At 41.9% G+C, this 27,378-nt stretch overlaps 1 protein-coding gene across 3 annotated transcripts in view; it reads right to left on the bottom strand.

Annotated features, from left to right (window-relative positions):
* Positions 1 to 27,378, bottom strand: part of HTR4 (5-hydroxytryptamine receptor 4) — a 341,914-nt gene that overhangs the window by 115,539 nt on the left and 198,997 nt on the right. For all 3 annotated transcript variants that reach the window (XR_011363343.1, XM_069972453.1, XM_069972462.1), the window contains exons 3-4: positions 18,888 to 19,013; positions 3,762 to 3,962 (exon numbers count right to left, since the gene is read on the bottom strand). Coding sequence is in view for 2 of the 3 variants with exons in the window: in XM_069972453.1 (XP_069828554.1) it covers positions 3,762 to 3,962; positions 18,888 to 19,013 (327 nt within the window). In the remaining variant the exon portion in view is untranslated. The remainder of the gene's footprint in view (positions 1 to 3,761; positions 3,963 to 18,887; positions 19,014 to 27,378) is intronic.

Genomic DNA, 27,378 nt, shown 5'->3' with positions numbered 1-27,378 from the left:
CAGGGGGCAGAGTGTGTGTCAGTATTATATTCCGGGGTACAGTGTGTGTTAGTATTATATTCAGGGGGTACAGTGTGTGTCAGTATTATATTCAGGGGGTACAGTGTGTGTTAGTATTATATTCAGGGGGTACAGTGTGGGTCAGTATTATATTCCAGGGTACAGTGTGTGTCAGTATTGTATTCCGGGGTACAGTGTGTGTCAGTATTATATTCAGGGGGTACAGTGTGTGTCAGTATTATATTCCGGGGTACAGTGTGTGTTAGTATTATATTCAGGGGGTACAGTGTGGGTCAGTATTATATTCCAGGGTACAGTGTGTCAGTATTATATTCCGGGGTACAGTGTGTGTCAGTATTATATTCTGGGGTACAGTGTGTGTCAAACTGAATATTTGGCCCAGGTGCAGGATAACCTAACTACACCTTTGCATTAGGTATTTTGTAGTTGTGCTTTGCCACTGTTGTGTTGCAGTGTTGAAATACAAATATTTACTTAAGTTTGTTCCTTTTGTACATGGACAGATCAGAAATACAGCAGGGTCAGTATGACAGGAGCTTTCACTATGCTGTCAGCTGTATCTAAAGGGCTGATGCATTGTGGAAGATAAATATCATGTGTGGCATTCCATTTACAATAGAGCAGATTTCAATTATAACAATTCATAAGTCATTGTTACAAAGCTGGGCTCAGCCATTCTCAGTACAAGAGCTGTAATAACATTCAGCAGTGGTTATTTAGTGGCAGTTCCATCATGTTCTCCATCAGTGCACCATTTGTACCTCTATGTACAGTAGTAGAAAGAAAAGTAATTAATGGTTTGATCGAAACATTTTCCCCCAGGGAGAAAAATAAATATCTGCTTTTGCTGGCATGTTGCGCAGTAAACAAGCCCTTTTCATCTATTTTTAGTTTCCTGGGAAACAAAAAAATTCTGGATGTTTTCACAGTCAATATAATGGAAATAATAAAAGAATACATAAGGACATTGTTTGAGATATATTTATTAGGAACAATAATAATGTTAGATGCTGGAGAAACCATGTACCTACATAAGTGCAACTGCACATTTTTACAGTTATACTAATAAACAGAGCTATGATGTTTATATATGAGAAAAAATGCGCGCGCTGAGGTTTACAAGGGGATGTAAATCCGTAGTGCAGACCAGACAGCCGTGCAAGAAACGAAACAATATGAATTCTATTAAAACCATGAAATTGCCGTAAGCTATTAGTAACTGTCGCTGCTTATAAACTATAAACAGCACATATGAGCGCTCCTAACATCCACAGAGCGCAGTCATTTGACTGCACGTATCCATCTTCTTTAAAATCCTGACAAATAGGTAACATAGAAAGGGTAGTATAGTAAAATAAATGTCTTGTAAAAATTACTTTCTATTATGTTTTAAAGGGAAACCAATGTAAAACCATAGTTTTCCTTGTGAAATCGTATATTTACAGCTCGTGCTGTCCTCTTTACTTGGACTGAATACGTCCCATTAGGTTGATTCCACATTGGATTTTTTTTTATCCAGTTCTGTCAAAAATGCACATTAAAACCCCCATGAGTTACATGGGCATGCTGTGGCTCCAAATCTGCAGCACCTCCCACCCATGTGGATTCAACCAAAGGGGGGAATAAAAGGGGTACTTTGTAATATAACGTCATTAAAATTAATATATACACATCTGATCAAGTGCTGCCATGCAGCGCTATGCAGAATAGGCTCCCATTCCGCCCCTTGTACTGTTTATTCTTACATAAAGTGCTGGGGGGGCTGCCCATAACTAAAGCACAATGCACCAGCCTTTCTACAGAGAGCTAGTGGTTTTTGCAGAATATACAGTGCTGTCCCTTACTGCGGCAACTCAACACAAAAAACAATACATTTTAATGACATTACAATACAAAGTAATGTAATTTTATTAAAACAACGTAGTAAAGTATACCTATCATTTTAACAAATTACTGGCATGTCATACTGGCATGGATCAGTGGGGGCCGGGGGCTGAGACCTCTGACGATCGTTAAAATGAAGGGGCAGACACTCACAACAGCCTCTTCATCTCTGTTGCATTGCTAAAGTAGCAGTCTACATAATTATAATGGAGCTCTATGAAACATACAGTAATCAAAGTAAAGGAAGTTCCATATGGCTCCATCCTAATTCTGTTGACTGCTACTTTATTGAGTGAGACGGAAATGAAGAGGCAGAGCGCTCGACACTGCGAGTGTCTGCCCCTTCGTTCTAATGATCGGAGGAGGTCTCAGCACTCAGAACTCGACGGATACATACTGTAGGTACCGGTCATTAGGTTTACCTAGTGCAATTGCTCCTGCTTCCGAAAGTTCAGGTAACTACGGATATGATTGCATAGGGCTCGTGCACATATCGGATCCAGTCTGGTTTTACCTATAGTTACCTGAACTTCTGGGGGCAAGAAATGACTGCACACTGATCTGGTGAGTAAGCCTAATGACAGATACAGTAGGCTTTAATGGGAAACTTATCTATGACATGCTCCTGCTGCACCAAATTTATTTAGGAACCTCACCTACAAAGCTTCTCCTGTTCTATTACATGATATCTGCTGACTGGACTGCCTTTTTAATATGACATACTGAATAAGGCTGGGTTCACACACAGTATATTTCAGTCAGTATTGTGGTCCTCATATTGCAACCTCAACCAGGAGTGGATTGAAAACACAGAAAGGCTAAAAAATACAAAAAAAAAACAGCACTCCTTCAGTCTCAGTGGGACTCAATCATCTAAAAAAAACTTGTATGCAAGGGATGAAGCAAATTACCGAAGGGCTATATTCACACACAGTTGAAATTGAGGGGATGGCCGCCATTTAATGGCCAATATTTGCTGTTATTTAAAAACAACAGACTTTGTATTGAAATAATGGCAGTTATTTCCCTTATACTGTATGGCGGCCATCCACTCAATTTCACCATTGTGTGAACAGAGCCTTTCTGTGTTTTTAATCCACTCCTGGTTGAGGCTGCAAAATACTGACCAAATAATGACTGAAGTATATTGTGTGTGAACCCAGCCTAACTCTGCATTGGTGAACAGATGCTCCTACTTTAGGGCAAAAAAAACATAGTTAATGAACACAAGTGGTTCAACTGGCAAGAAAGTATGGATTGTCATATAGAAATTATGGATTGAATAAATGGGGAAGTAATGAAAGTGCGGCATGACATCAGAGGTGAAACCATTAGACGTGAGGTACAAGCAAGGTGTAAAAGTAGGTATGATTTCAATGTGAATCTTGTACCAAGCTAATAGTTCTAGGAACTTATGTGCAAACTAAAACTGAAAGAAATGGTCAGCATAAGCTTTCACCTCTTTCTGTTGTTTTTGTCTGTATAAAAAAATTAACTAGAAGCCGTTCCATTTTTACTTAACAGCTATTCATAAAGCACTTTTATATTCACTCGTCTCTATAACAATAAGATCCGAAAATGTATAACACTTCTTCTCTGCAGTTAAACACATATAAGGAAGAGATCCATGTTACCATAGTGACAGAACAGATTTTTTAAAATTAGCATCTTAAAGAATTGCATGTAGCTTGAAGGTTAAGAGGTTTTGTACAAAAAATGGTATAGATAGGAAGAACAAGTTTGGGACATCAAAACACATGTTACAACTTGTAACGCATAAAAGACACTTGGTAACATTAGATGTTTTTTAGGTACGTTTACAGGTCAATTGTGGACTTTCTGAATCCATCACATACCTGTCCAGTGAAATACAGCAGAGATGGAGGATGGAAGCTGTTGTCAGAAGAACATCGAGTGATGTACGTACCAGACAAAACATTTCCCCATATATCCACTTGTCTTGTACTAACTCTATGGCTCCAAATGGCATCACCAGTACTGATACCAGCAAGTCAGCGAATGCGAGAGACACAATGAAGTAATTCGTTTTGATTTTCCTGTAAATAAAATACAAGACCCATCACCAAAATGCAGTGGAGTTACCATAGTTCATGATAAGGTACAATTCATTTTAAAGTTACCATACAGGTGATGACATTAGGTACGGAAATCAAATGATCACAATTGTTTTAAACAACCTCCCAAAATGTGATTAACATACAGTATTTGTAAATTACTTTACTTACCAAAAAAACCCTAGAAAGACAGTTCTAATGTCTTGTCCGCTCCCTGTTGTCAGAGTAAATCTGTCTCTAGTTACAAATGTAGGAGGATAAATTACATGAAATGTTTATCATGTGCAGTAGAAAGTCTTGGCTGTGTACCTCCTTAAAGGTAAATCAAGTCTTTCTTCTTATCTGGGACCCCCAATAAAGTCCATTATATGAATACTAGTGTGACTACTACTGTATATCTAAAGTGCTGCACTGCAACCCCCCTCTGCCCTTTAGCCTCTAAGTAGCAGCAACAATAGCAGTAGCAGCTCAGTGATTAGTTTAACCCTTACCTTACCGTGACCACTTCAGTAACATCTTCTCCCTCTACATGTTAACTAGTACTGTACTGTGCAAACCATCAGCTTAGCACAGTGCCAGCCTGTTCAGTCCAGTACAATATCAGGGATTAGCAAAATAACAGCAATGAGAGCAAAGTTTCACAGACCTGGCAAACCAATCACCAATGACGTGGTTTTAACAAGATAAAGAGATTCTTGTAATACTGAGCAATGGTCCCACTTTATACTTACATAAAAAAAATAAATGATTTCTATATAGGTAGCAAAGAATGCTCTGTTTCAGAAAACAGTGCTACTCATTTACTTGAAAGGTCTGAGTGGCAATACCAGGCACAGAAAATGCAAAAGAGGAGCCTGTGGAGCCTTATCAAAGTGTCTCGAAACACAGGACTAGCCAGATATCCCTCCAGGAAGGACCCAGCCCCCAGGAGGGATATCTGGCTAGTCCTGTGTTTTGAGACTCTTTGATGAGGCTCCACAGGCTCTTCTCTTGCATATTCATGTTTCCCAGGGGGAAATGCACCTAGGACTTCACTGCTTTGAGCGCTTTCACTAGCAGCCAACGGTGTTGTCGTTTGGCTGGTCTCTCTGAGATCAGTGATCTGTTTCTCTTAAGGCACAGAAAATGGACAAGACCAAGTCCATTAAAAAAAAATAAGCAGATAAGCAAACAGGAGAGTTTAGTCCCCATTATACCATCTGATTATCTGCCCTATCAGGCAGATATCAACCCATGTAATAGGGCCAGCCATTAGCCAAACACTGAGCAAATGCTTGCTTGTCTGCTGATCATTCAATCATTTTGAAATAACAAAAAATAATATGCTGTCAGCCACACATCTCCCCATGTATCAGAAGATGTTCGGCTATGGCTGATTGACGCTAAGACCACTCTAACAATCTAGCAATTGTTTGTGCAGCCCAGACAGCAAGATGAGAGTTTTATCGTCTCCTAATCAGTGTTAAATCCCAAATATCTGATGCCCCCTTATCTCTGGACAAGATCCTGTAGACCCATGTAGTATGCTATAAAACCAAGAATTTGCATTCCTAGACCCTTCTGTCTTCTGTGATATGAAATTACTTTTAAGTACCAAAACTTTCATTTGTTCTTTATTATGGAGTGGACTACAAATATGTTTGGCCACAGGTAGATATGTTTTTTTGTCTGTACTGTGTGGCCATGGGACCTCATCCTTGCTTTCAGTCTCTGTCCAGTTTCTCCACCACAAAGACCCCCAAATATAAAGGATTTAAAAAGGGAATCATCCACCAAGATGGAGCTTTTTAAAGCACTAACAGTGCTCAGTACAGGTTGTAATAATGTTGCCAACCATATCTTCTTAGAATGAAGTAATCACTTTAACCTTTTAAGGACGGAGACAATTTTAATTTCCGTGTTGTATATAGACCCACATGAGCCCTTATTTTTTGCCCCGATAATTGTACTTTGCAATGACAGACTTCACTTTTCCTAAAATATGCTGCGAAACCAGAAAAAAAAAAATTGCGCAGAGAAATTGAAAGTAAAAGGTTTTTTTTTTTTTTTAACTAGGGGCGGTTTTGTGTTTATGCCCTTCACCCTATGGTAAAACTGACATCTTATCTATGTTCCTCAGTACGATTACAATGATATGCAACTTACATAACTTACAATTTTTCTGGTTTGATGCGACCAAAAATGTGCAAATTTGCACTTTGGAATTTTTTTTTCACTTAAAACGTTTAATGTGTGAGATTAGAAATGTGATAATTTAATAGCTCTGACGAATACGCATGTGGCAATTTAAAAAAACTTAGCTGAGCGCTTCTCTCCCTGTCTCTTTTCTTGACGAAGGAGACATAGTATAGAAAGCCTATGGAGCCTATCTCCTACAGTGAGGAGACAGATGGCTCATTTTAGTGATTACTGGAGGTTCAGAACACAGATGTTGACCTGTAAAAATTATTGACATGTCTCACGTGTTAAAAGTTTTGTTTTTTAACAGTAACACTTCAGGAATCTGTAAGGTCTGTACCAGGTACAGAGCTGCAGACACAGGTAGAATAGGTAATAGGAACATAAAATAAATTATGGTAATTCACAGAGTTATAAAATTGTATTTTTCCTTGGAAGTGGAAGTACCACAGAAGTATTGCTGACATGCATGCATCTTCCCTCCCACACCCACCCTGCCTTGACCGATTGACGTACAAGGGAGAGGTGAAGCAGAAGGGATTGACAAGCAAGTAATTATCAAACACATGGAAAACAAAACAAATACACACACTTAGGGGCCCTATTACACAGAGTGATAATTGGCCGAATCGGGCTGATTCGGCTGATTATCGCTCCATGTAATAGAGACAACAATCAGCTGATGACAACGTTCATTGACTGATCGTTGGTTTAGGTTCGGACCTAAAATTGTCCAGCACCAACTGCGCATCGCTATGTGTAATAGCGATGTGCGGCCAACGGCTAATGGTTGTCCAAACACCTGACACCTTAACTCTCCCTGCTCCCGGTCTTCTCTCCTGTGCACCGCAGCTAACCTCTGAGAGGTAAGGTGTCAGGTGTTTGGGCAAGGGCTGCATGGACATCGCTAACAGGGTCCATGCAGCCCTTGATCCCGATTATTGGGCCATGTATAGGTCCAGTAAATGAGCACCGATGTAGCAAATCGACGCTTGTTTACTACAAAGATCAGGCCATAGTCGGCCTGCGTAATAGGGCCCTTAGTGTTATAGACAACCAAACGTCAGTTGTCAAGGAAGAACTTGATGGCGATGGTAAGTTAGAATTAATGCTCTTCTATAGATAAACATGTCTACATAAGATTTACTCTATGCAGCAATAAAAACCAGATATGTGGATGGATAAAGTAACTGCACAACAATATTCATGTAATGGGCAAAAGCCACTTTGCTGTGCTTTAACCCCTTAAGGACAGAGCCTGAAATGGCCTTAATGACAGACAAATTTTATGAATATGACCAGTGTCACTTTAGTCATTAATAACTTCGGGATGCTTTTACCTATCCGGCTGATTCTGAGATTGTTTTCTCGTGACATATTGTACTTTACATTTCTGGTAAATTGGAGTCGATAATCATAACAAATCTTTATGAAAAAAACCCAAATAATGTGAAAAAATGTGAAAAACTGCATTTTTCCAACTTTGAAACTTTTTTGCGTATACAGAAAGTGGTTATACCACATAAATTATATATTAAATAGCATTAGCAACATGTCTACTTTATGTTGGCGGCATTTATTAAACGATCTTTAATTTTTTTTAGACAATAGGAAGCTTAAAACATTAGCAGCAAATTTCCAAATTTTCAGTAATATTTCAAAATCAGATATTTTTAGGGACCTGTTCAGGTTTAAAGTGTATTTGAGGGGCCTGTATGTTAGAAAGCCCCACAAAGCACCCCATTTCAGAAACTGCACCCCCCACACTCTGCAAAAGCATATCCATAAAGTGTTTTAACCCTTTAGGGGAGTCACAGAAATAAAAGCTAAGTGTGTAAGAAATTTGAAAATTTTAATTTTCTGTGCAGAGATTTTATTGTAATCCAATATTTTTCATAATTATAAACCTATTACCAGAGAAATGCACCCAAATAATTATTGCCCCGTTTCTGCAGTTTATAGAAATACCCCATATGTGGCCCTATTGCGCTATTTGACGCAACCACAAGCCTCAGATACAAAGGAGCGCCTAGTGAATTTCAACGCCTCCGTTATATTTGGTCATTTCTGACTGTACCACTTCAGGTTGGCAGAGGCTCTGGGGTGCCAAAACCTAAAAAACACCCCTAAAGGGACACCATTTAGAAAACTACACCCCTCAAGGAATGTAACAAGGGGTGCGGTGAGCATTTGGACCCCACAGGTGCTTCACAGATTTTCCGAACAATATGGCGTGAAAAAAGAAAAATTTATTTTTTACACTAAAACGTTGTTCTAGCCTTCAATTTTTCATTTTCTTAAAGGGATAAGAGGAAAAAAAAGACACAAAATGTGTAGCGCAGTTTCTCCCGAGTACGGAAATACCCCACATGTGGCGATAAAGTGCCAAGGGGGCGCAGGACGAGCCTCCAAAGGGAAGAAGCGCCAATTGGCTTTTGGAAGCTGAATTTCACTGGAAAGGATTTCAAGGGCCATGTCGCATTTACAGAGCCCTCGTGCTGCCAAGACCCTGGAAACCCCCCACAAGTGACCCCATTCTGGAAACTACACCCCTCAAGGAATCTAACAAGGGGCACAGTGAGCATATGGACCCCACTGGTGACGGGCACAAATGTGGAACAATGTGACGTAAAAGTAAAAAATTTCATTTTTTCACTTTCATGGCACAAATGTGCCCGTCATCAAGGGGTCCATATCCTCACTGCACCCCTTGTTAGATTCCTTGAGGGGTGCAGTTTCCAGAATGGGGTCACTTGTGGGGGGTTTCCAGTGTTTTGGCAGCACGAGGGCTCTGTAAATGCGACATGGCGTTCATCATCCATTCTAGCCAAATCCAACCTCCAAAATCCAAATGGCGCTCCTTCCCTTCGGAGGCTTGCCCTGCGCCCACATGGCGCTTTATGTCCACATGTGGGGTATTTACGGACTCGGGGGAAATTGCTCTACACATATTGTGTGTTTTTTTCTCTTTTAACCCCTTGTGAAAATGATAAATTCAAGGCTAAACCAACATTATAGTGTAAAAAATGTAATATTTCATTTTCACGCCACATTGTTCCACATTTGTGCCCGTCACCAGTGGGGTCCATATGCTCACTACACCCCTTGTTACATTCCTTGAGGGGTGTAGTTTCCATAATGGGGTCACTTGTGGGGGGGTTCAACTGTCTTGGCAACACAGAGGCCTTTTGAATGCAACATGGCCCCTTAAAATCCATTCCATCCAAATCCAGCCTTCAAAAACGAAATGGCGCTCCTTCCCTTCGGAGGCTTACCCTGCACCCGAATGGCGCTTTATGTACACAAGTGGGGTATTTCCGTACTCAGGGGAAATTGCTCTACACATTTAGTGTTTTTTTTTTATCTTTTAGCCCCTTGTGAAAATGAAAAAATCATGACAAGATTAATGATTTAGAGTAAAAATTTTACAAAAATTACACTAAATGTTGGTCTAGCCTTGATTTTTTCCATTTCCACAAGGGGTTAAAAAAGAAAATGAACACAAAACGTGTAGGGTAGTTTCCCCTGATTACGAAAATACCCCATATGTGGGCATAATGTGCCATATGGGCACAGGGCAAGCCACCAAAGGGACAGAGCGCCATTTAGAGGCTGGAATGGAGGATGGAGGCCATGTCGCAATTACAAAGCTCCTGTGCTGCCAGGTCAGTAGATACCCCCGACAAGTGACCCCATTCTGGAAACTACACCCCATAAGGAATCTAACAAGGGGTGCAGTGAGCATATGGACCCCACTGGTGACAGGCACTTACGTAGAACATGTGCCGAGAAAATAAAAAATACCATTTTTTTCATTTTCACGTCCCAAATGTGGCCGTCACTTGGAGGCCATATCCCCGCTGCCCCCCTTGTTAGATTCCTTATCGGGTGTAGTTTCCAGAATGGGGTCACTTGTGGGGGGTTTCTACTGTCCTGCCGCACAGAGGCTTTGTAATTGCATCATGGCATCCTCTAATGGGAATGGCGGCCATACCTACTTAGCTGGGGAAAAAGGGACAATTCTAATTTATTTGGGGGTATTAGGCCAATTATTAGTTTATAAGGTTGGAAATGACAGGTGTCCATCAAATTCAACCTGTGTTGATCCAGAGGAAGGCAAAAAACCCTCGTGAGGCAGACGACAGTAGCCTCATCAATGGGAAAAATTCCTTCCCGACTCCATAATGGCGATCAGAATAATCCCTGGATCAACTTGACCCCTGAAATAGGAATAAGGGACAGAATTTAGATAATGTAGAACCCCAGTGACGTGTGGTGCGCCTTGAAGCGATCCAATATGCAGAGGCCGGGGTGATCAGGACAGGCGTCACACTGGAAATGGTGTCCTTCCTGATCCCCCTGTTACGCCACACTCTGCACTTCTTCTGGGGTCTTCTGTTCTCCAGTGTGGGGGACGTCACCTGGAAAATGTTGTCCTGGTGCGATACGGGGTCTCTCATATCGCTGGGTCCGCTCCATGGCTGCTAATATTAGGGCGCTATTACTACTTCTGATATGTTCGGATCGTGCCGCAAGCTACAGTAGCTCGGGCAGTGAGGGACCGGAAGAGGGGGTGCTGGTATAAATGTTATCCCCGTACAGGTGGTGGTGACCTTTATCCAGCAGTGGGAAGATCAGTTCCCGGACGATCTTCCCACTTGTTCCGAGGATGGGAGGGGAGGGGGCATCTGGGGCTGGATTTGGGTGTTCCTTCCTACATAACACTCTAAGGGTACATGCACACTGCGGAATCGCGACAGATAACCCTTCGTGCATTCCGCAGTTGGCACCCGCCGGCGGAGTGATGCAGGCGCACGTCTCCGTCCGTGTCATAGACTCCATTCTATGCACGGGCGGATTCCGCTCTCCGTCCAACGTGTTCATTCTTTGGATGGACGACGGAATCCGCCCAAGCATAACATGGAGTCTATGACACGGATGGAGACGCGCGCCTCCATCAGTCCGCCGGCGGGTGCCAGCTGCGGAATGCACAAAGGGTTATTCTTCGCCATTCCGCAGTGTGCATGTACCCTAAATCTGTAAGTGTACCCAGAGGTACGCTCACAGAGTTTGTAGAATTTCACACCATACCGTCATCTCTTATTGGGACGGTACTGGCGGAAAAGACGTGTCTGGGGGGCAGCGTACGCTACGCTACCCCCAGACACGTCACTGGATGATGAGGATGAATGGAGGAAAGAAGGATCCCCCCCATTCATCCTCACTGGCTGTTTCGGTGTCGGAGGTAATAATAACGTATCCCTCTGACACCGAAAACACCCTGGGGGCCATCTTTATATGGGGACTAGTATATGGGGTATGTAGTGGTGTAGTGTCAAACTTTATTCAATGTAGTGTGGTGTAATGTAGTGTTTTTTACGTGTGGCAGTAGAATATAGAAAAAAAACACCCTACGCCAAAAAGGAGGAGTTGCTGATTAGCAGCGCACTTTTGTGCGATGCTGATCAACACTCAGCGGCGATAGGGTGCGGAAAATAGAAAAAAAAAAATTGGGGAAAAAAAAAAACACTTTTTCTATATTCTGAATATCCCTGTAGCTGCTGATAAGTGTATTACACATATCAGCCGCTAGGCGGCAGCAGAGCGCAAAATCCGGAAAATGACGAGGCTGGAGCCGAAAATAGCCGAAAGAAGACGACGAGGACCGCCGGAAAGACCCGAAGACCGAACGGAATGACGGAGGACGCCGCGAACCCGGAAGCCGCCGATCAGGAGCCCGGGACAGGTGAGTAATGTACAAATACCTGCTCTGGACCCCTCGGCTACCTAGCTGAGGGGTCCAGGGCAGGTATTTACTATTTTGTGGGACTCTGATCGCCGTGCCACCGGCCCGATCGCCGTGAACGGCCGGCCGTTCACGGCGATCGGGCCGGTGGCACGGCGATCAACATTACTTTTTACAGTAATGGCGGTCGGTGCCGTCCTCGGACAGCACCGACCGCCATTTTTTTCCGGGTCATCGGGTCACCGATGACCCGGAAAGGTTCCGATCACCGCTATTGGCTGATCTGAATTGATCAGCCTATAGCAGCGATCGTAAGCACGGGGGGTGTTAACCACCCCCCGTGCCGAGAAGCTATGATGGCCTGCTATGATTTATAGCAGGCCATCTTCCCCGACCGCTGTGTGTGAACACGCAGCGATCGGGGAAACATCGGGCGTAAATTTACGCCCTGATGCGCTAAGTACCAGGGCGCCAGGGCGTAAGTTTACGCCCGATGTCGTTAAGGGGTTAAAGGCTTGGAAGTGAGCCCAAAACTCAAGAGGACGCGTAAAGACCTCAACTATCCTTGCAGTAACGGGAGATTCTTAATGCATATCATACCTTGTTAAATTTGTCTAGTTTAGAAGACCCTCTAGCTATAATTTGTTCATACTAGTAGGTGGAATTTACTGCATCTATAAGTTCCTGCATAGGGGGAATTTTCCAATACCTCAGTAAAAGGACCTTAGCTATAATAAACAGATGACAAGATCCTCCGTTCTAGCAGAAAAGTAGCCACTAATATAAACAATAAGCCAGCTGTGGAGGGAATTACTTACACCCCGGTAGAATGTGGCAAAATACCGAAAAACAACTCGACCAATACGTTGTTGCCTTTGAACAAATTAAGTACCCTTATGATTGCATAATCTCCAGCTCCTATCAATAGCATCTGCATATATATAGGTGCCTCACTTGAAAGAACCATAGATGGACATAAAGGCAGCTTGCCACTAATCAGGCATAAAGAAAAGTTGTAATGCACGATCCCAATAGTAAAAGGGGTCAGATTTCTAAAACCTAATATGCCCATTTATATTGATATACACGGGCCACAGCCCGTTCAAAAATAGGAAGATTTATGTGTCTGCTGTGATTTCTGATGGTGTCATGCCATTTACGTGGTGTCTTATCTGCAAGTATTCATAAAAGTCTACCTTAGGAATTTCGCGAGACTGGGTAAGAACCTGAAATGGTATCATTGTATCTTTCTCATATAAATGATTAATAGATACAATGCCTCTGTCCTTCCACGTGGCCAGATTTAGAATTAGTATGCTAGCTTCTCGGAGCGCGAGAGACAAAGTTTATAAGGAGGTGTATGTCTGAGTCAGTATTTCTATGGTATAATATCCATGCATTATACAAAGCTAGAACTACCAGGTTGGAGCAACCGAGTGAAAACCCTCTCCAGAAAGGCAATAACAGGGCATGATTTAGGTTATAGGGACGTACGTCTATTTTTTCCATTTAGACCCAAGGTATGGAGGTGTCAAGTTTCCAAGGCCTCTTCCTGCCTCAATACAGGGGGGACTGTGGCTAACAGCATTGGACAAGGGAGAGAGGGCTGAATGAATGTTAAGCCCTGCTTAGGTGATACTGTCCACCAATGAATTAAGTGGTTTTAGAGCATAAGTTTTATAGATGTATATATGGCTTGTGCAGCATCTAAGATTGTGCTTGGTGCAGAGAACCGCAGATAAGGGGTGTGTGTGTGTTTGTGTGTGTGTGTGCGTGCGTGCGTGCGTGCGTGCATGTGTGTGTGTGGGGGGGGGGGGGTGACAATATACCTTGAAGAATTCTGGTTTGGATGCCATATGGACCCATCACCTTATTTAACTTTACATGGGCAAGTTCATCTGCCTCTAAAAACACTGGACGTTAACCCTTTCAACTAGAGGCAATGCTATATCCATCCATATTATGATCATGAAAGTCACCTCCTGAAAATACCAACCAGAACTAACTATTCAAATGGTCAGTGCCAGTTTTTATGCTTAAGCAGAAAGGTACCCATAATGTCTCTATCCCCTGTATGTTACAGTATGCCACTTATCACAATAACAGACAGCAGATATTATACATCCTTCATTAGATATGTGCTGTATTCTGTAACACCCATGCACAACACATCTCTGTTATACAGGAATCCTAACTGCAGTGCAGAAAGACAGTGATAAGTGCAAATATGATTTTTTTTGTAAATACATATTCAATTACATATACCTATTCATTTTCCATTTTTCCTAAGCACAGGGCAATAGGAAAGACATGTTCTGCGTCTCCATTGTATTTCGGGTTGTGCAGATCACAAATTACTATACAGTGACCTAATAAGAGCTGGCAATCACTTTTTAATTGGATTGTTTCCATGGCAGCCTGTTAAATCAGAAGCAATGTACCGATTCACATTGGTAGGATTAGAATGCCACTGTGAAAGGCTCACCTGGGTGCAGATCACATCTTCCAACAAACATGAGACACAAAAGACGCCCTTCCTGACATGGGAATGTCTAACATATATGGTTATAATTTTTTTTCAAAGACCACATGTAGATGGCCTTAAGGAAATGGGTTAATTTTAAAGGGAATAGGGAATAGTTTATTTTTAATTTCAAACAGATACTGGTACACATACAGATACATGTTCTCTTGTCAGTGCAGTGATAGCTGTTGGTACATTATTGTAGTTTAGCTGGACTGATTGGGCTTTGAATGTGTCCTTAATTGAAAAATCCATTGAATTAAAAGTAAAAACGGTGAAATTATGGTGAAAAAAGAAAAACTTATGTTTGAACCACTAAAAAATACAGTTCACGGTTTGCAAAAGACGTCCGAAAATAATTGTCATGATCATTATTTTGACCCCATGCTCATTGGACATCCGGCACTACATTGACTTCAATGCATTACATTGAAGTCAAACAAATTGTGGCAATAATGGACGTCTTTTTAAATAGAAACAGCGTACGCCTTTTCTTTTTTTTTACTACTATCTGCAGCCCGGGACCGCAGAAGTTAGTGGGCATGGTGGATCGCCGCTCCTGGCTAATTAGCCATTTAGATGCAGCTGTCAAAGCAGACAGCTACATTTAAATGGCTGTAAACAGCCATCCCTGGGGTCTAGTGCGCTCGCAGGGGCAGATCCCTTCTTCTTACCAGGCCAGAGCTTAGCGTCAGACTGACACTTATCCCGACTTGGAAATCCGTAGATCTGGGCTACAGCAGCCCACAGTAATACAACACTGATCTACTATACTGCAGTGTTCTCTATGGGAGACTAAAAGTTAAAGTGTGGTTAAAAAAAAAGTTTATTTTAATAAAAAAATCCCCTCCCCTAATAAAAGTTTAAATCAGCCCCGTTATCCCTTTTTATAAATAAAAATGAATAAATAAACAAACATATTTGGTATTGCCGCATGCATAATCTCTAGATACCATTCGTGATCTTGCACGGTAAACAGTATAAGTGCAAAAACCCGCCAAAGTGCAAAATTGTCACATCAAATCCAGAAAAAAAATGTAATAAAAAGTGATCAAAAAGTCGCATATACGCAATTAAGATACCGATAGAAAGTACAGATCATGGTGTTATAAGCATGGTAATAGAGCAATTTTAAACACATTTAGTTTTTTTTAAAAAGGTGTAAATTTTTTAAAAGCCATCAGATATAAAAAAAAAAAAAGTTATACAACTTCCATATCATACTAATTGTACTGACTTGAGAAACATAGATAACATGTCAGTTTTACCATAGGGCAACCAACATAAACACAAAACCCCCGAAATTAAAACAAATTGCTTTTTTTTTATTTCACCACGCAAAATATTTTATGGAACAATTAAGTCTATCATTGCAAAGTACAATTGGTTTCACAAAAATAAGGGTTCTGTCAGGATTGTGCAGTAACCTGGTGTGAACTTGGCCTGTTGTTGCTTTTGTCCGACAAGCCCGCTAGCTTCTCAGCTTCCTGGCAATGCAGGAGTTAAGCTGAGAAGCTGCTGGGCTTGATTATTGCAGCTAATTAGTCTGTGTGATGGACTGGTTCCTCTGCCTGTTTGAAGGCTGGGAGATCAGAGCGCCGGTCCAATGAGGATCCGGACCAGGCTCTTGGTCAGCATAAAAGAAAGCTGAAGCCCTGCTGGCTAATTAGGTTCATACCCTGATCCCAGCTTCCCCTGTCTATTCCTGCAATCCCCGTCCTAACTTCCTCCTCTTGCTCGACTGTGTTACCTGACCCCTGGCTTTGACTTTTGACTATCCGACTGTTACTTGTTTTTGTACTGTGCTGTCCATTTGGTTCTGACCCTGCCTGTTCAACTATCCCATATTGTGTTTGTTTGTCTTTCTTGTTCTGTGTGCACATATCCAGCGCAGGGAACGTCATCGTGGTTGTCCACGACCGCCTAGGGCCGCTTGAGGCAAGTAGGTAGAGACAGTTGGTGGTTCAGGGTCAGGGCTCACTGTTGTGTCTGGTCCCTACCTGCCCCATCCTGACAGTTTCATGTGAGTCTGTGGGTGAAAAAATGCAAGTGCGGCCTTTTAAAGATGAGAAGGAAAAAGACAAAGAGCAAAAGGGAAGTAAAATTGTTCAGTATACAGTATTAGTAACTGTACTCACTGCACTTACTGACAGCAGCTCCCTGTGTACCCCATAGAGATAAGACCAGACGCCCCTCCTCTAGGCTGTGCTGTCCTGTGGCGAGTCTGTCCATAAGATGGCCGACATGGAGGAGCATGTGAACATGCCCCCAGTGTCCTCCACCTAGCCTGTATATGCCTATGAAGGACACTGGGGGCAGGGCATGGTCACATGCTCCTCCATGATGGTGATCTTATATACAGACTCGCCACAGAGCAGGATAGCACAGCCTGGAGGAGGGGAGCCTGACTAGCTGAATAGCTTTCAAGATGGACTTCACTGACACCAGCCATTCTGTAACACGGACGGTGTCATACAGTGTGTGAACCCAGCCTTATACTGTGCACCGACCTATTTTACTATAAAGTGGCCAACCGCTTTAATTTTAGGTAATTTCCTAATGACTAGAGCTCAGCAAATAAGTTCGTCACAATCTGATTTTTATTTCAAATCTTCACTAACTGACAAGAACAGGGAGACCTGTCAATGACAAGAACCCCTGCTTCTGTACACTGAGCAGCAAGGCAAACATATAGGGTATTCCTCACCACTCCTCACCATTGAGTGTAAAGGAACAAGAAGTTCTGCCTTTAAAGTTAGCCCTTGCTCCATTACATATTTTCCTACATTGATAGATAATAGGGTGTCAGGAGTCCCTGAAGGTACTGAGCACTGCAGCATAAAGTTATGTCAGAAAGTTATATTGAAATTATATTAAAAGTTATATTGAAATTACTTCTATTAAAAAATCTTAAGCCTCTAGTACTTATCAGCTGCTGTATGTCCTGAAGGAAGGGATGTATTTCCACTTTGACACAGTGCTCTCTGCTGCCATGTCTGTCCGTTACATGAACTGTCCAGAGCAGGAGAGGTTTTCTATGAGGATTTGCTACAGCTCTCTGTCAGGAACTGTCCAGAGCAGTAGCAAGTCTCCAAAGAAAACCTTCTTTAAAAGGAGACCTGTCACCCTCCGTGCGGCCAGATGAGGTCTGTATAAGGGGATCTAGCTGGGGGTCGGGAGCCTGTCACCCCGGCACGGGGGGTGACAGGTCCTCTTTAAATAGTTCTTGACACAGACAGAGGTGACACAGACAGAGACACTCTCAGCCTGGAAAGAATACACCACTTCCTGCTGGACATACAGCAGCTGATAAGTACTAGAAGACTTGAGATTTTTTTTAAATAAATGTATATTACAGATCTATATACTGTAAGTTTTTGACAACAGTAGATTTGAAAGAAAGAAAAAAAATGGCAGAATACCCCTTTTAAGATTCACTGGCATGTGTGCGGACAACTAATGTGTTGAGATGGCTGGAGCCAAGTTGCAATCTCTGCCTACACTCACTACATTTGCTGGGTGGGGCACTCTGCACCCAGCTCAGTGGTAGTGCAGAGATTCCTGTCCCTGCTCCTATACGAATCTGTATCAACAGCTAGTTCAAATTGAGGACTGATTCAAGCAAATCTTTCCAGAACAAATTTCATTAGGTTCGCTTATCTATACTAATAAAACATAGGAATAGGTTTTTCTATGCATTTTGATACACTAAACTACATAAAACAGGACTTCTTTACAAACAAATGTTTCTGTTTTTGTACAGATCACTAGTTATACAGAGATCACAATTTAATTACGTTGCATCCAATAATCCTGACAGGTGTCAAGCTGAGAAACCAGCGGAGGGAAAAAAAAGCCGCTAAAGGCTAATTTCTCTGATATATTTATCTAGAATTAAAGACAGGGTCGGGTCTTTATATAATGAGCCTCTAAGAATATGACAGTGAATTTCTTAGCTCTAATTAGTGGTTGGATTTCTCGAGAGGAGAAGGTGCTTTGTGGTTCAGAAAATGGACAGATCGTTGGTTTCTCAGCTCGTAAGATGTAAGTATGATGTGAGCCAAGGCTAGCTCATTGTCTGAATCACAGTGATAGGAAATCGTTCACATTAACAAATGCTCTACTGCAATCATTGTCCTATATCGAGATAACCGGGGAAGAAAACTTGTTTCAGTTCGAAAGATATATTGCCTTGTTTCTTTCCGTTTTGAGTTAATGATTTTTATATAGCTTTCTCAAATGCAATCCCATTACATGTATCAAGTTCTTGTTATTCCGTGGTACTAAGAGCCGCAGTGCTGTGCAGACAAGATTCCTGTTAATGTAAAGTTACAAGACAGTAACGAGTCCAGGTCCAAGAAGTGGCAGCAAATTTCCATAGGTAGCAAAAAAGTTCTTAACACCTAAAAGACCAAAGTATAATAACAGTATCGTCCATAAGATCCCAGTTGGGACTTACCTCAGTTGTCTATCCCTGCATACTGCCACCATCACTAGTAGGTTACCCAAAATGGTCATCAGGATGACTGCTGAGATGAAGGTGATGAGGACTATCTTCTCCCCTACACCGAATCCCTCTTGTACTCTGTTAGGAACAAGAAACAAATTGGTAAGATTAAATGTGGCACGGTATGGTGAAAATTTTTATAGCATAGCACTTACATTTCATATAAATACAGCCGTCAACATTGAAACTGCAACACCATGATAGGGAGTAATGGACATCACAGAATCCAAAGGGTTATTCAGTATTAGAAGAATCACAGCTACTTTCCGGCAAAAACAGCACCACCCCTGTCCCCAGGTTGTGTGTGGTAATCCAGCTCCATTCACTTCAATGGAATTGAGCTGCAAAACCCCACCCAAACTCAGGACAGGAGTAAAGTTGTTTCTGGAAGAAGGCAGCCATGGTTTTTTAAAGCCAGGATAATCCCTTTAATGAGATACAAATGATAAAACATAGAAACTAAATATTCAAAACTTCTCAATTTATTCAGTAGTGAGTAGAAGTGTACAGAAAGGCACGCTCTTATATGCATCGGCACACTATTTGTATTGTTATTAATGGTTATCTAATGATTCTACCATGCTGAATGCGCTTGGGCATACAAATTATCCACTGCTGGCAGGTCCCCCCTTGCAATTGCCAACAAAATGACAAATCTGTTTCCATGTCCAAATCAATGTAAGGCTAGATTCACATGTACCGGATCTGCAGCAGATTTCAGGCTGCGGATCTGGTACGTGTGAATCTGGCCTAACCCTGATCTGTTAGTGTACCTGGAATAAAGATTAGGGGTGACTGGCTACCAGACATTATGCCAGCCCACACCATAATCCTGGCAGTAGGATTGGTAGTTCATGAGGATGTGTGCAACCTGTATGGCCTAAATATGCTAATATGGCCTGCAGCATCTCTAACATAATGTCAAATTTAAGAATTGCAGTGGTTTCTTTTAGAGGTAGAATTTGGAGCAAAGCAGCACTATTTATGTTATATTTTTTTGTTTTCTGGTGTTTATCAGCACACCAAAATAAAATTATGCATGTAATTCTCATCCAGTTGTATCACATGGGAATAAGCCCTCCGTTTGACACTGGACTGGTGCATATTCCGAGGGTATTTGAAACAGAAAGCACAACAGAAATGAATAGGGCTAATCTGTATCCATAATCAACCCCTTAAAGACCGGGCCTAAAATGGCCTTAAGGACCGAAGCAAATTTTATTAAAATGAACTATGTCAATTTATTCATTAATAACTTAGGAATGCTATCCTATCCGGCTGATTCTGAGACTGTTTTCTCGTGACATATGGTACTTCACATTTCTGGTAAATTGGAGTCGATACTTATAACAAATTTTTATGAAAAAAAACTAATTAACGTGAAAAATTTTGAAAAAAAAAGCATTTTTCCAATTTTGAAACTCTGCTTATACAGAAAATGGTTATGCCACATAAATTATATATTAAATAGCATTAGCAACATATCTAATTTATGTTGGCGGCATTTATTAAACTATCTTTCTTTTTTTTTTAGACAATAGGAAGCTTAAAACATAGCAGCAAATTTCCAAATTTTCAGTAAAATTTCAAAACCAGATGTTTTTAGGGACCTGTTCAGGTTTAGGCTAGGTTCACACTATGTAACTGTGCGGCTGTATTTTTTATGCGGCTGTAAATGTGCGGATGAAACTCCGGCCGTGGGAAAAAATAGACATGCGGCTGAAAACATACGGTCATTTACTTGGAAATCTGGTTCAACTAAAAATAACAAATAAAATCTTAAGAAAGTGATGCAAACACTTCTGGAATGCATCTGGGAAAGCAGGGAAACAGTTTACATGAATTGCTATTACCGAGGTTTGCGATCCTCTGCAGTAATGCCGATGTCTCTCATGGTTAATCTATTAAAATAATAAAACACATTTTCGTTGTAATAAAGTGCCTTTCGTTGTTCACTAATTAAATTTAAACTAATCCATCATTTTGCAATTAAATATACTGTTAAAATAAATAGATATATAAAAAAATGTATATTTATATATATATTTATTTTTTGACAGTATATTTAATTGCACAATGATGGATTCGTTAGAATTAAATTATTGACCAACGAAACTGAATTTATTTCATCGAAAATGTGTTTTCTTAATTAAATATTAATTAGTACAGGAAGCTCCATAAGCCGTTAATTCATATTGCCGGCAAAAGAGCATTCTGTACTAATCATCACTTTACTTTAATGAAAACATCAAATGTTTCTTCTAATTATGTTATCACAATAGCATTATTAGAAGAAACATTTAGAATTATATGTGCGCTCAGCTGATTGGCTGATCGGCTCAGCGCACATATAATGAGCCGGTCCGCAGTACAGTCACTTCATTGTGCTGCGGACCAGCGAAGAGGACACATCGGGGTGAGTATAGAGCTCTCCCCACCCCCTCCCCAGCACTGCACCCCTCCCAGCAAGGAAGGGGCGGTCAGTTAACCCCTTTCTTGCTGGGATGGGTGCAGTCTGACATCAGTCTGGCCCCCAAGGGGTTAAGGGGGATGCAATACATCCCCCCTTAACCCCTTGGGGGCCAGACTGTAAGCAGCGATCTGTAAAGATGCTGCATACTGTAAGGTGCACAACACCGCTCACAATGATGGGTGTTGTGCTCCTGTTTGTGTTTTTTGTGTGTTTCTCCCTTTTTGTTTTTCAGATATCGGTATCCTGTGGATTACGTCGGATTCCGTGGACTACATCGATGACCAGCGTTTTTTTAATTTTTTTTTTTATAAAATGGTCAATGAGGGGTGTGAGGGTGTTTTTATTTGAATAAAAAAATTTTTTAACTTGTGTCTTGTCTTTATTTCTTTACTTTATAGACTTAGTAATGGATTCCGTCTATTAGACGGCTTCCACTACTAAGTTGGGGCCTAGTGTTAGCCGGTATAAAATGGCTAACACTAACCCCCTATTATTACCCCAGTACCCAATGCCACCAGGGGTACTGGGAAGAGCCGGGTGCCAGTGGTCCCGGAGCGTCAAAATTGGCGCTCCTGGACCGGGCGGCAGCAGGCTGGTAAGATTTAGGCTGGGGAGGGCCTAAACCAATGGCTCTTCCCACCCTGGTGTTACCAGGCTGCTGTTGTTTGGTTTTTAACCCGGCTGGTTATAAAAATAGGGGGGACCCTATGCGTTTTTTTTTAAATAAATAAATAAAAAAAAAACGCATAGGGTCCCCCCTATTTTTATAACCAGCCGGGTTAAAAACCAAACGACAGCAGCCTGGTAAGACCAGGATGGGAAGAGCCATTGGTTTAGGCCCTCCCCAGCCTAAATCTTACCAGCCTGCTGCCGCCCGGTCCAGGAGCGCCAATTTTGACGCTCCGGGACCACTGGCACCCGGCTCTTCCCAGTACCCCTGGTGGCATTGGGTACTGGGGTAATAATAGGGGGTTAGTGTTAGCTATTTTATACCGGCTAACACTAGGCCCCAACTTAGTAATGGATTCCGTCTATTAGACGGCTTCCACTACTAAGTCTATAAAGTAAAGAAATAAAGACAAGACACAAGTTAAAAAATTTTTTTATTCAAATAAAAACACCCCCACACCCCTCATTGACCATTTTATTAAAAAAAAAACATTAAAAAAACGCTGGTCATCGACGTAGTTCACGGAATCCGACGTATCCCACAGGATACCGATATCTGAAAAACAAAAAGGGAGAAACACACAAAAAACACACAAACAGGAGCACAACACCCATCATTGTGAGCGGTGTTGTGCACCTTACAGTATGCAGCATCTTTACAGATCGCTGCTTACAGTCTGGCCCCCAAGGGGTTAAGGGAGGATGTATTGCATCCCCCTTAATCCCTTGGGGGCCAGACTGATGTCAGACTGCACCCATCCCAGCAAGAAAGGGGTTAACTGACCCCCCCTTCCTTGCTGGGAGGGGTGAAGTGCTGGGGAGGGGGTGGGGAGAGCTCTATACTCACCCCGATGTTGTCTCTTCGCTGGTCCGCAGCACAATGAAGTCACTGTACTGCGGACCGGATCATTATATGTGTGCTGAGCCGATCAGCCAATCAGCTGAGCGCACATATAATTCTAAATGTTTCTTCTAATAATGCTATTGTGATAACATAATTAGAAGAAACATTTGATGTTTTCATTAAAGTAAAGTGATGATTAGTACAGAAAGCTCTATTGCCGGCATATGAATTAACGGCTTATGGAGCTTCCTGTACTAATTAATATTTAATTAATAAAACACATTTTCGATTAAATAAATTCAGTTTCGTTGGTCAATAATTTAATTCTAACGAATCCATCATTGTGCAATTAAATATACTGTCAAAAAGAAATATATATATATAAATATACTTTTATTTATATATCTATTTATTTTAACAGAATATTTAATTGCCAAATGATGGATTCGTTAGAATTAAATTATTGACCAACGAAACTGAATTACAAAGAAAATGTGTTTTATTAATTTAATATATTAACTATTAGAGGCATCGGCATTCGGCATCATTGCCGGCTATTTTTGAAGTACTCCGTACGGACCGCCTGTCAATCCTCGGCCGCATGTCCAGCCGCAAACAATGGTCTTGTTCATTTTTTACGGGTCCGTTTACGATCGGGCCGTAGATTCATACATAGTGTGCACTGTGCAGCCGTATATCCCATACTTTCCAGCGTATGCATGAACCACCAAAAATACCGCCGCACAATTACAGCCGCAAATACAGCCGCACAGTTACATAGTCTGAACCTGGCCCTAAAGTGTATTTGAGGGGACTGTATGTTAGAAAGCCCCACAAAGCACCCCATTTCAGAAACTGCCCCCCACCCCCAAACTCTGCAAAAGCACATCCAGAAAGTTTTTTTAACCCTTTAGGGGAGTCACAGAAATAAAAGCTAAGTGTGTAAGAAATTTGAAAATTAAAATTTTCTGTGCAGAGATTTTATTGTAATCCAATATCTTTCATAATTGTAAACCTATTACCAGAGAAATGCACCCCAATATTGATTGCCATGTTTCTGCAGTTTATAGAAATACCCCATATGTGGCCCTAATGCGTTGTTTTACGCAACCACAAGCCTCAGATATAAAGGAGCACCTAGTGAATTTCAATGCCTCCTTTATATTTGGTCATTTGTGACTGTACCACTTCAGCTTGGCAGAGGCTCTGGGGTGCCAAAACATAAAAACACCCCTAAAAGGGACACCATTTAGAAAACTACACCTCTCGAGGAATGTAACAAGGGGTGCGTTGAGCATCTGGACCACACAGGTGCTTCACAGATTTTAAGAACAATGTGGCGTAAAAAAATGAAATATTTTTCTTTTACACTAAAACGTTGTTCTAGCCTTCAATTTTTCATTTTCACAAAGGGATAAAAGGAATAACAACCCAAAAAACATGTAGCACAGTTTCTCCCAAGTACGGAAATACCCCACAGGTGGACATAAAGTGCCAAGCGGGCGCAGCACGAGCCTCCAAAATGAAGGAGCGCCAATTGGCTTTTGGAAGCTGGATTTCACTGGAATGGATTTCAAGGGCCACGTCACATTTACAGAGCCCTCGTGCTGCCAAAACACTGGAAACCCCCCACAAGTGACCCCATTCTAAAAACTACACCCCTCAAGGAATCTAACAAGGAGTGCAGTAAGCATATGGGCCCCACTGGTGACGGGCACAAATGAGGAACAATGTGACGGGAAAGGGAAAATGTTAAATTTTTTCACTTTCACGGGACAAATGTGCCAGTCATTAAGGGGTCCATATCCTCACTGCACCCCTTGTTAGATTTCTTGAGGGGTGTAGTTTCCAGAAAGGGGTCACTTGTGGGGGGTTTCCAGTTTTTTGGCAGCACGAGAGCTCTCTGGCCAAATCCAGCCTCCAAAATCCCAATGGCGCTCCTTCCCTTCGGAGGCTTGCCCTGCGCCCACATGGCGCTTTATGTCCACATGTGGGGTATTTTTGGACTATTTTTAACCCCTTGTGAAAATGAAAAAAAATCAAGGCTAGACCACATTGTTCCACATTTGTGTCCATCACCATTGGGGTCCATATGCTCACTACACCTCTTGTTACATTCCTTGTGGGGTGTAGTTTCCATAATGGGGTCACTTGTGGGGGGTTTTCACTGTCTTGGCAGCACAGGGAGTTTATAAATGCAACATGGTCCTCGAAATCCATTCTACCCAGATCCATCCCCTAAAGCTAAATGGCGCATAGCGCCTTAAGTCCACATGTGGGGTATTTCCGTACTCAGGGGAAATTTCTTTACATGTTTTGTTTCTTCTCTTTTAACCCCTTGTGCAAATGAGAAATGTCAAGACTAGATCAATGATGTTGTGTAAATATTACATTTTTTACACTTAAACATTGGCCTAGCCATGAATTTTTCATTTTCACAAGAGTTTAAAAGAGGAAAAAACAAAACAAAACACAAAACGTGTAGAGCAGTTTGTCCCAAGTACGTAAATACCCCACATGTGGACATAAAGCAGCATGCGGCTGCAAGACTGGCCTCTGAAGGGAAGGAGCGCCATTTGGCTTTTGGAGGCTGGATTTGGCTGGAATGGATTTCGAAGGCCATGTTGTATTTACAAGGACCCTATGCTGCCAGGACAGTGGAAAAACCCCACTCTAAACCCCATTCTGAAAACTACACCCCTCAAGGAATCTAACAAGGGGTGCAGTGAGCATATGGACTCCACTGGTGACTGGCACAAATGTGGAACAAGGTGACGAGAAACTGAAAAATTTCGTTTTTCATTTTCACAGCACAAATGTGCTCGTCATCAAGGGGTCCATATCAACACTGCACCCCTTATTAGATTTCATGAGGGGTGCAGTTTCCAGAATAGGGTCACTTTTGAGGGGTTTTCAGTGTCTTGGCAACAGAGCCTTTGTAAATGCGACATGCCATTCACCATCCATTCTAGCCAAATGGCGCTCCTTCTCTTTGGAGGCTTACCCAGCACCCGCATAGCGCTCTATGTCCACATGTGGGGTATTTCCGTACTTGGGGGAAATTGCGCTACACAATTTGTGTCTTTATCTTTTAACCCCTTGTGAAAATGAAAAAATAAAGACTAGATCAATGATTTAGTGTAAAAATTTATATATTTTTTAACACTAAATGTTGGTCTAGCCTTGCTTTTTTTCATTTCCACAAGGGGTTAAAAGAGAAAATAAACACAAAACGTGTAGGGTAATTTCCCCTGAGTATGACAATACCCCACATGTGGATATAATGTGCCATATGGGCACAGGGCAAGCCACCAAAGGGACAGAGCGCCATTTAGAGGTTGGAATGGAGGATGGAGGCCATGTCGCATTTACAAAGCTCCTGTGCTGCTAGGACAGTAGAAACCCCCGACAAGTGACCCCATTTTGGAAACTACACCCCTCAAGGAATCTAACAAGGGGTGCAGTGAGCATATGAACCCCACTGGTGACTGGCACATATGTAGAACATGTGCTTTGAAGATGAAAAATACAATTTTTTTCACTTTCACAGCACTAATGTGCCCGTCACCAGGGGGCCATATCCCCGCTGCGCCCCTTGTTAGATTCCTTAATGGGTGTAGTTTCCAGAATGGGGTCACTTGTGGGGGGTTTCTACTGTCCTGGCCGCACAGAGGCTTTGTAAATGCAACATGGCAAGCCTCTAATGGGAATGGGGGCGATGCCTATTTAGTTAGGGAAAAGGGACAATTTTAATTTATTTGGGGGTATAAGGCCAATTATTAGTTTATAAGGTTGAAAAGGACAGAAGTCCATCAAATTCAACCTGTGTTAATCCAGAGGAAAGCAAAAAGCCCTCGTGGGGCAGACGACAGTAACCTCATCACAGGGAAAAAATTCCTTCCTGACTCCATAATGGCAATTAGAATAATCCCTGGATCAACGTGACCCCTGAAATAGGAAAAAGGGACAGAATTTAGAAAATATAGAACTCCAATGACGTGTGGTACGCCTTGGAGCAGAGGCCGGGGTGATCAGGACAGGTGTCACACTGGTAAATGGTGTCCTTCCTTATCTCCCTTTTGTGGCACACTCTGCACTTCTTTTGGGATCTTCCCTTTTTTCCAGTGTGTGGGACTTCACCTTGAAAATGTTGTCCCAGAAGCGCTGGGGCCCGATCTGTGGCTGCCGAATATCAGGGTTTTTATTACTGCTTTCTGGAATTCAAGGAATTTCCCCGGGTGGCCGGCACATCGGTACAGCACAAAAGCGTTGTACATTGCTGTCTGTACCAGATATACGGCCACCTTTTTATACCACGTTCTGGTTTTCTCGTGGCGTTATATGGTTTGAGGACTTGATCTGAGAGATCAACTCCCCCCATATACGGATTGTAGTCTAGAACACAATCAGGTTTGTTCACCACAGGTGATAACCTTTATCCAGCAGTGGGAAGATCA

The sequence above is a fragment of the Dendropsophus ebraccatus genome, chromosome 1 (assembly GCF_027789765.1).
Source record: "Dendropsophus ebraccatus isolate aDenEbr1 chromosome 1, aDenEbr1.pat, whole genome shotgun sequence".
Taxonomy (NCBI): domain Eukaryota; kingdom Metazoa; phylum Chordata; class Amphibia; order Anura; family Hylidae; genus Dendropsophus; species Dendropsophus ebraccatus.
This window is presented reverse-complemented; position numbering and strand designations above follow the sequence as displayed.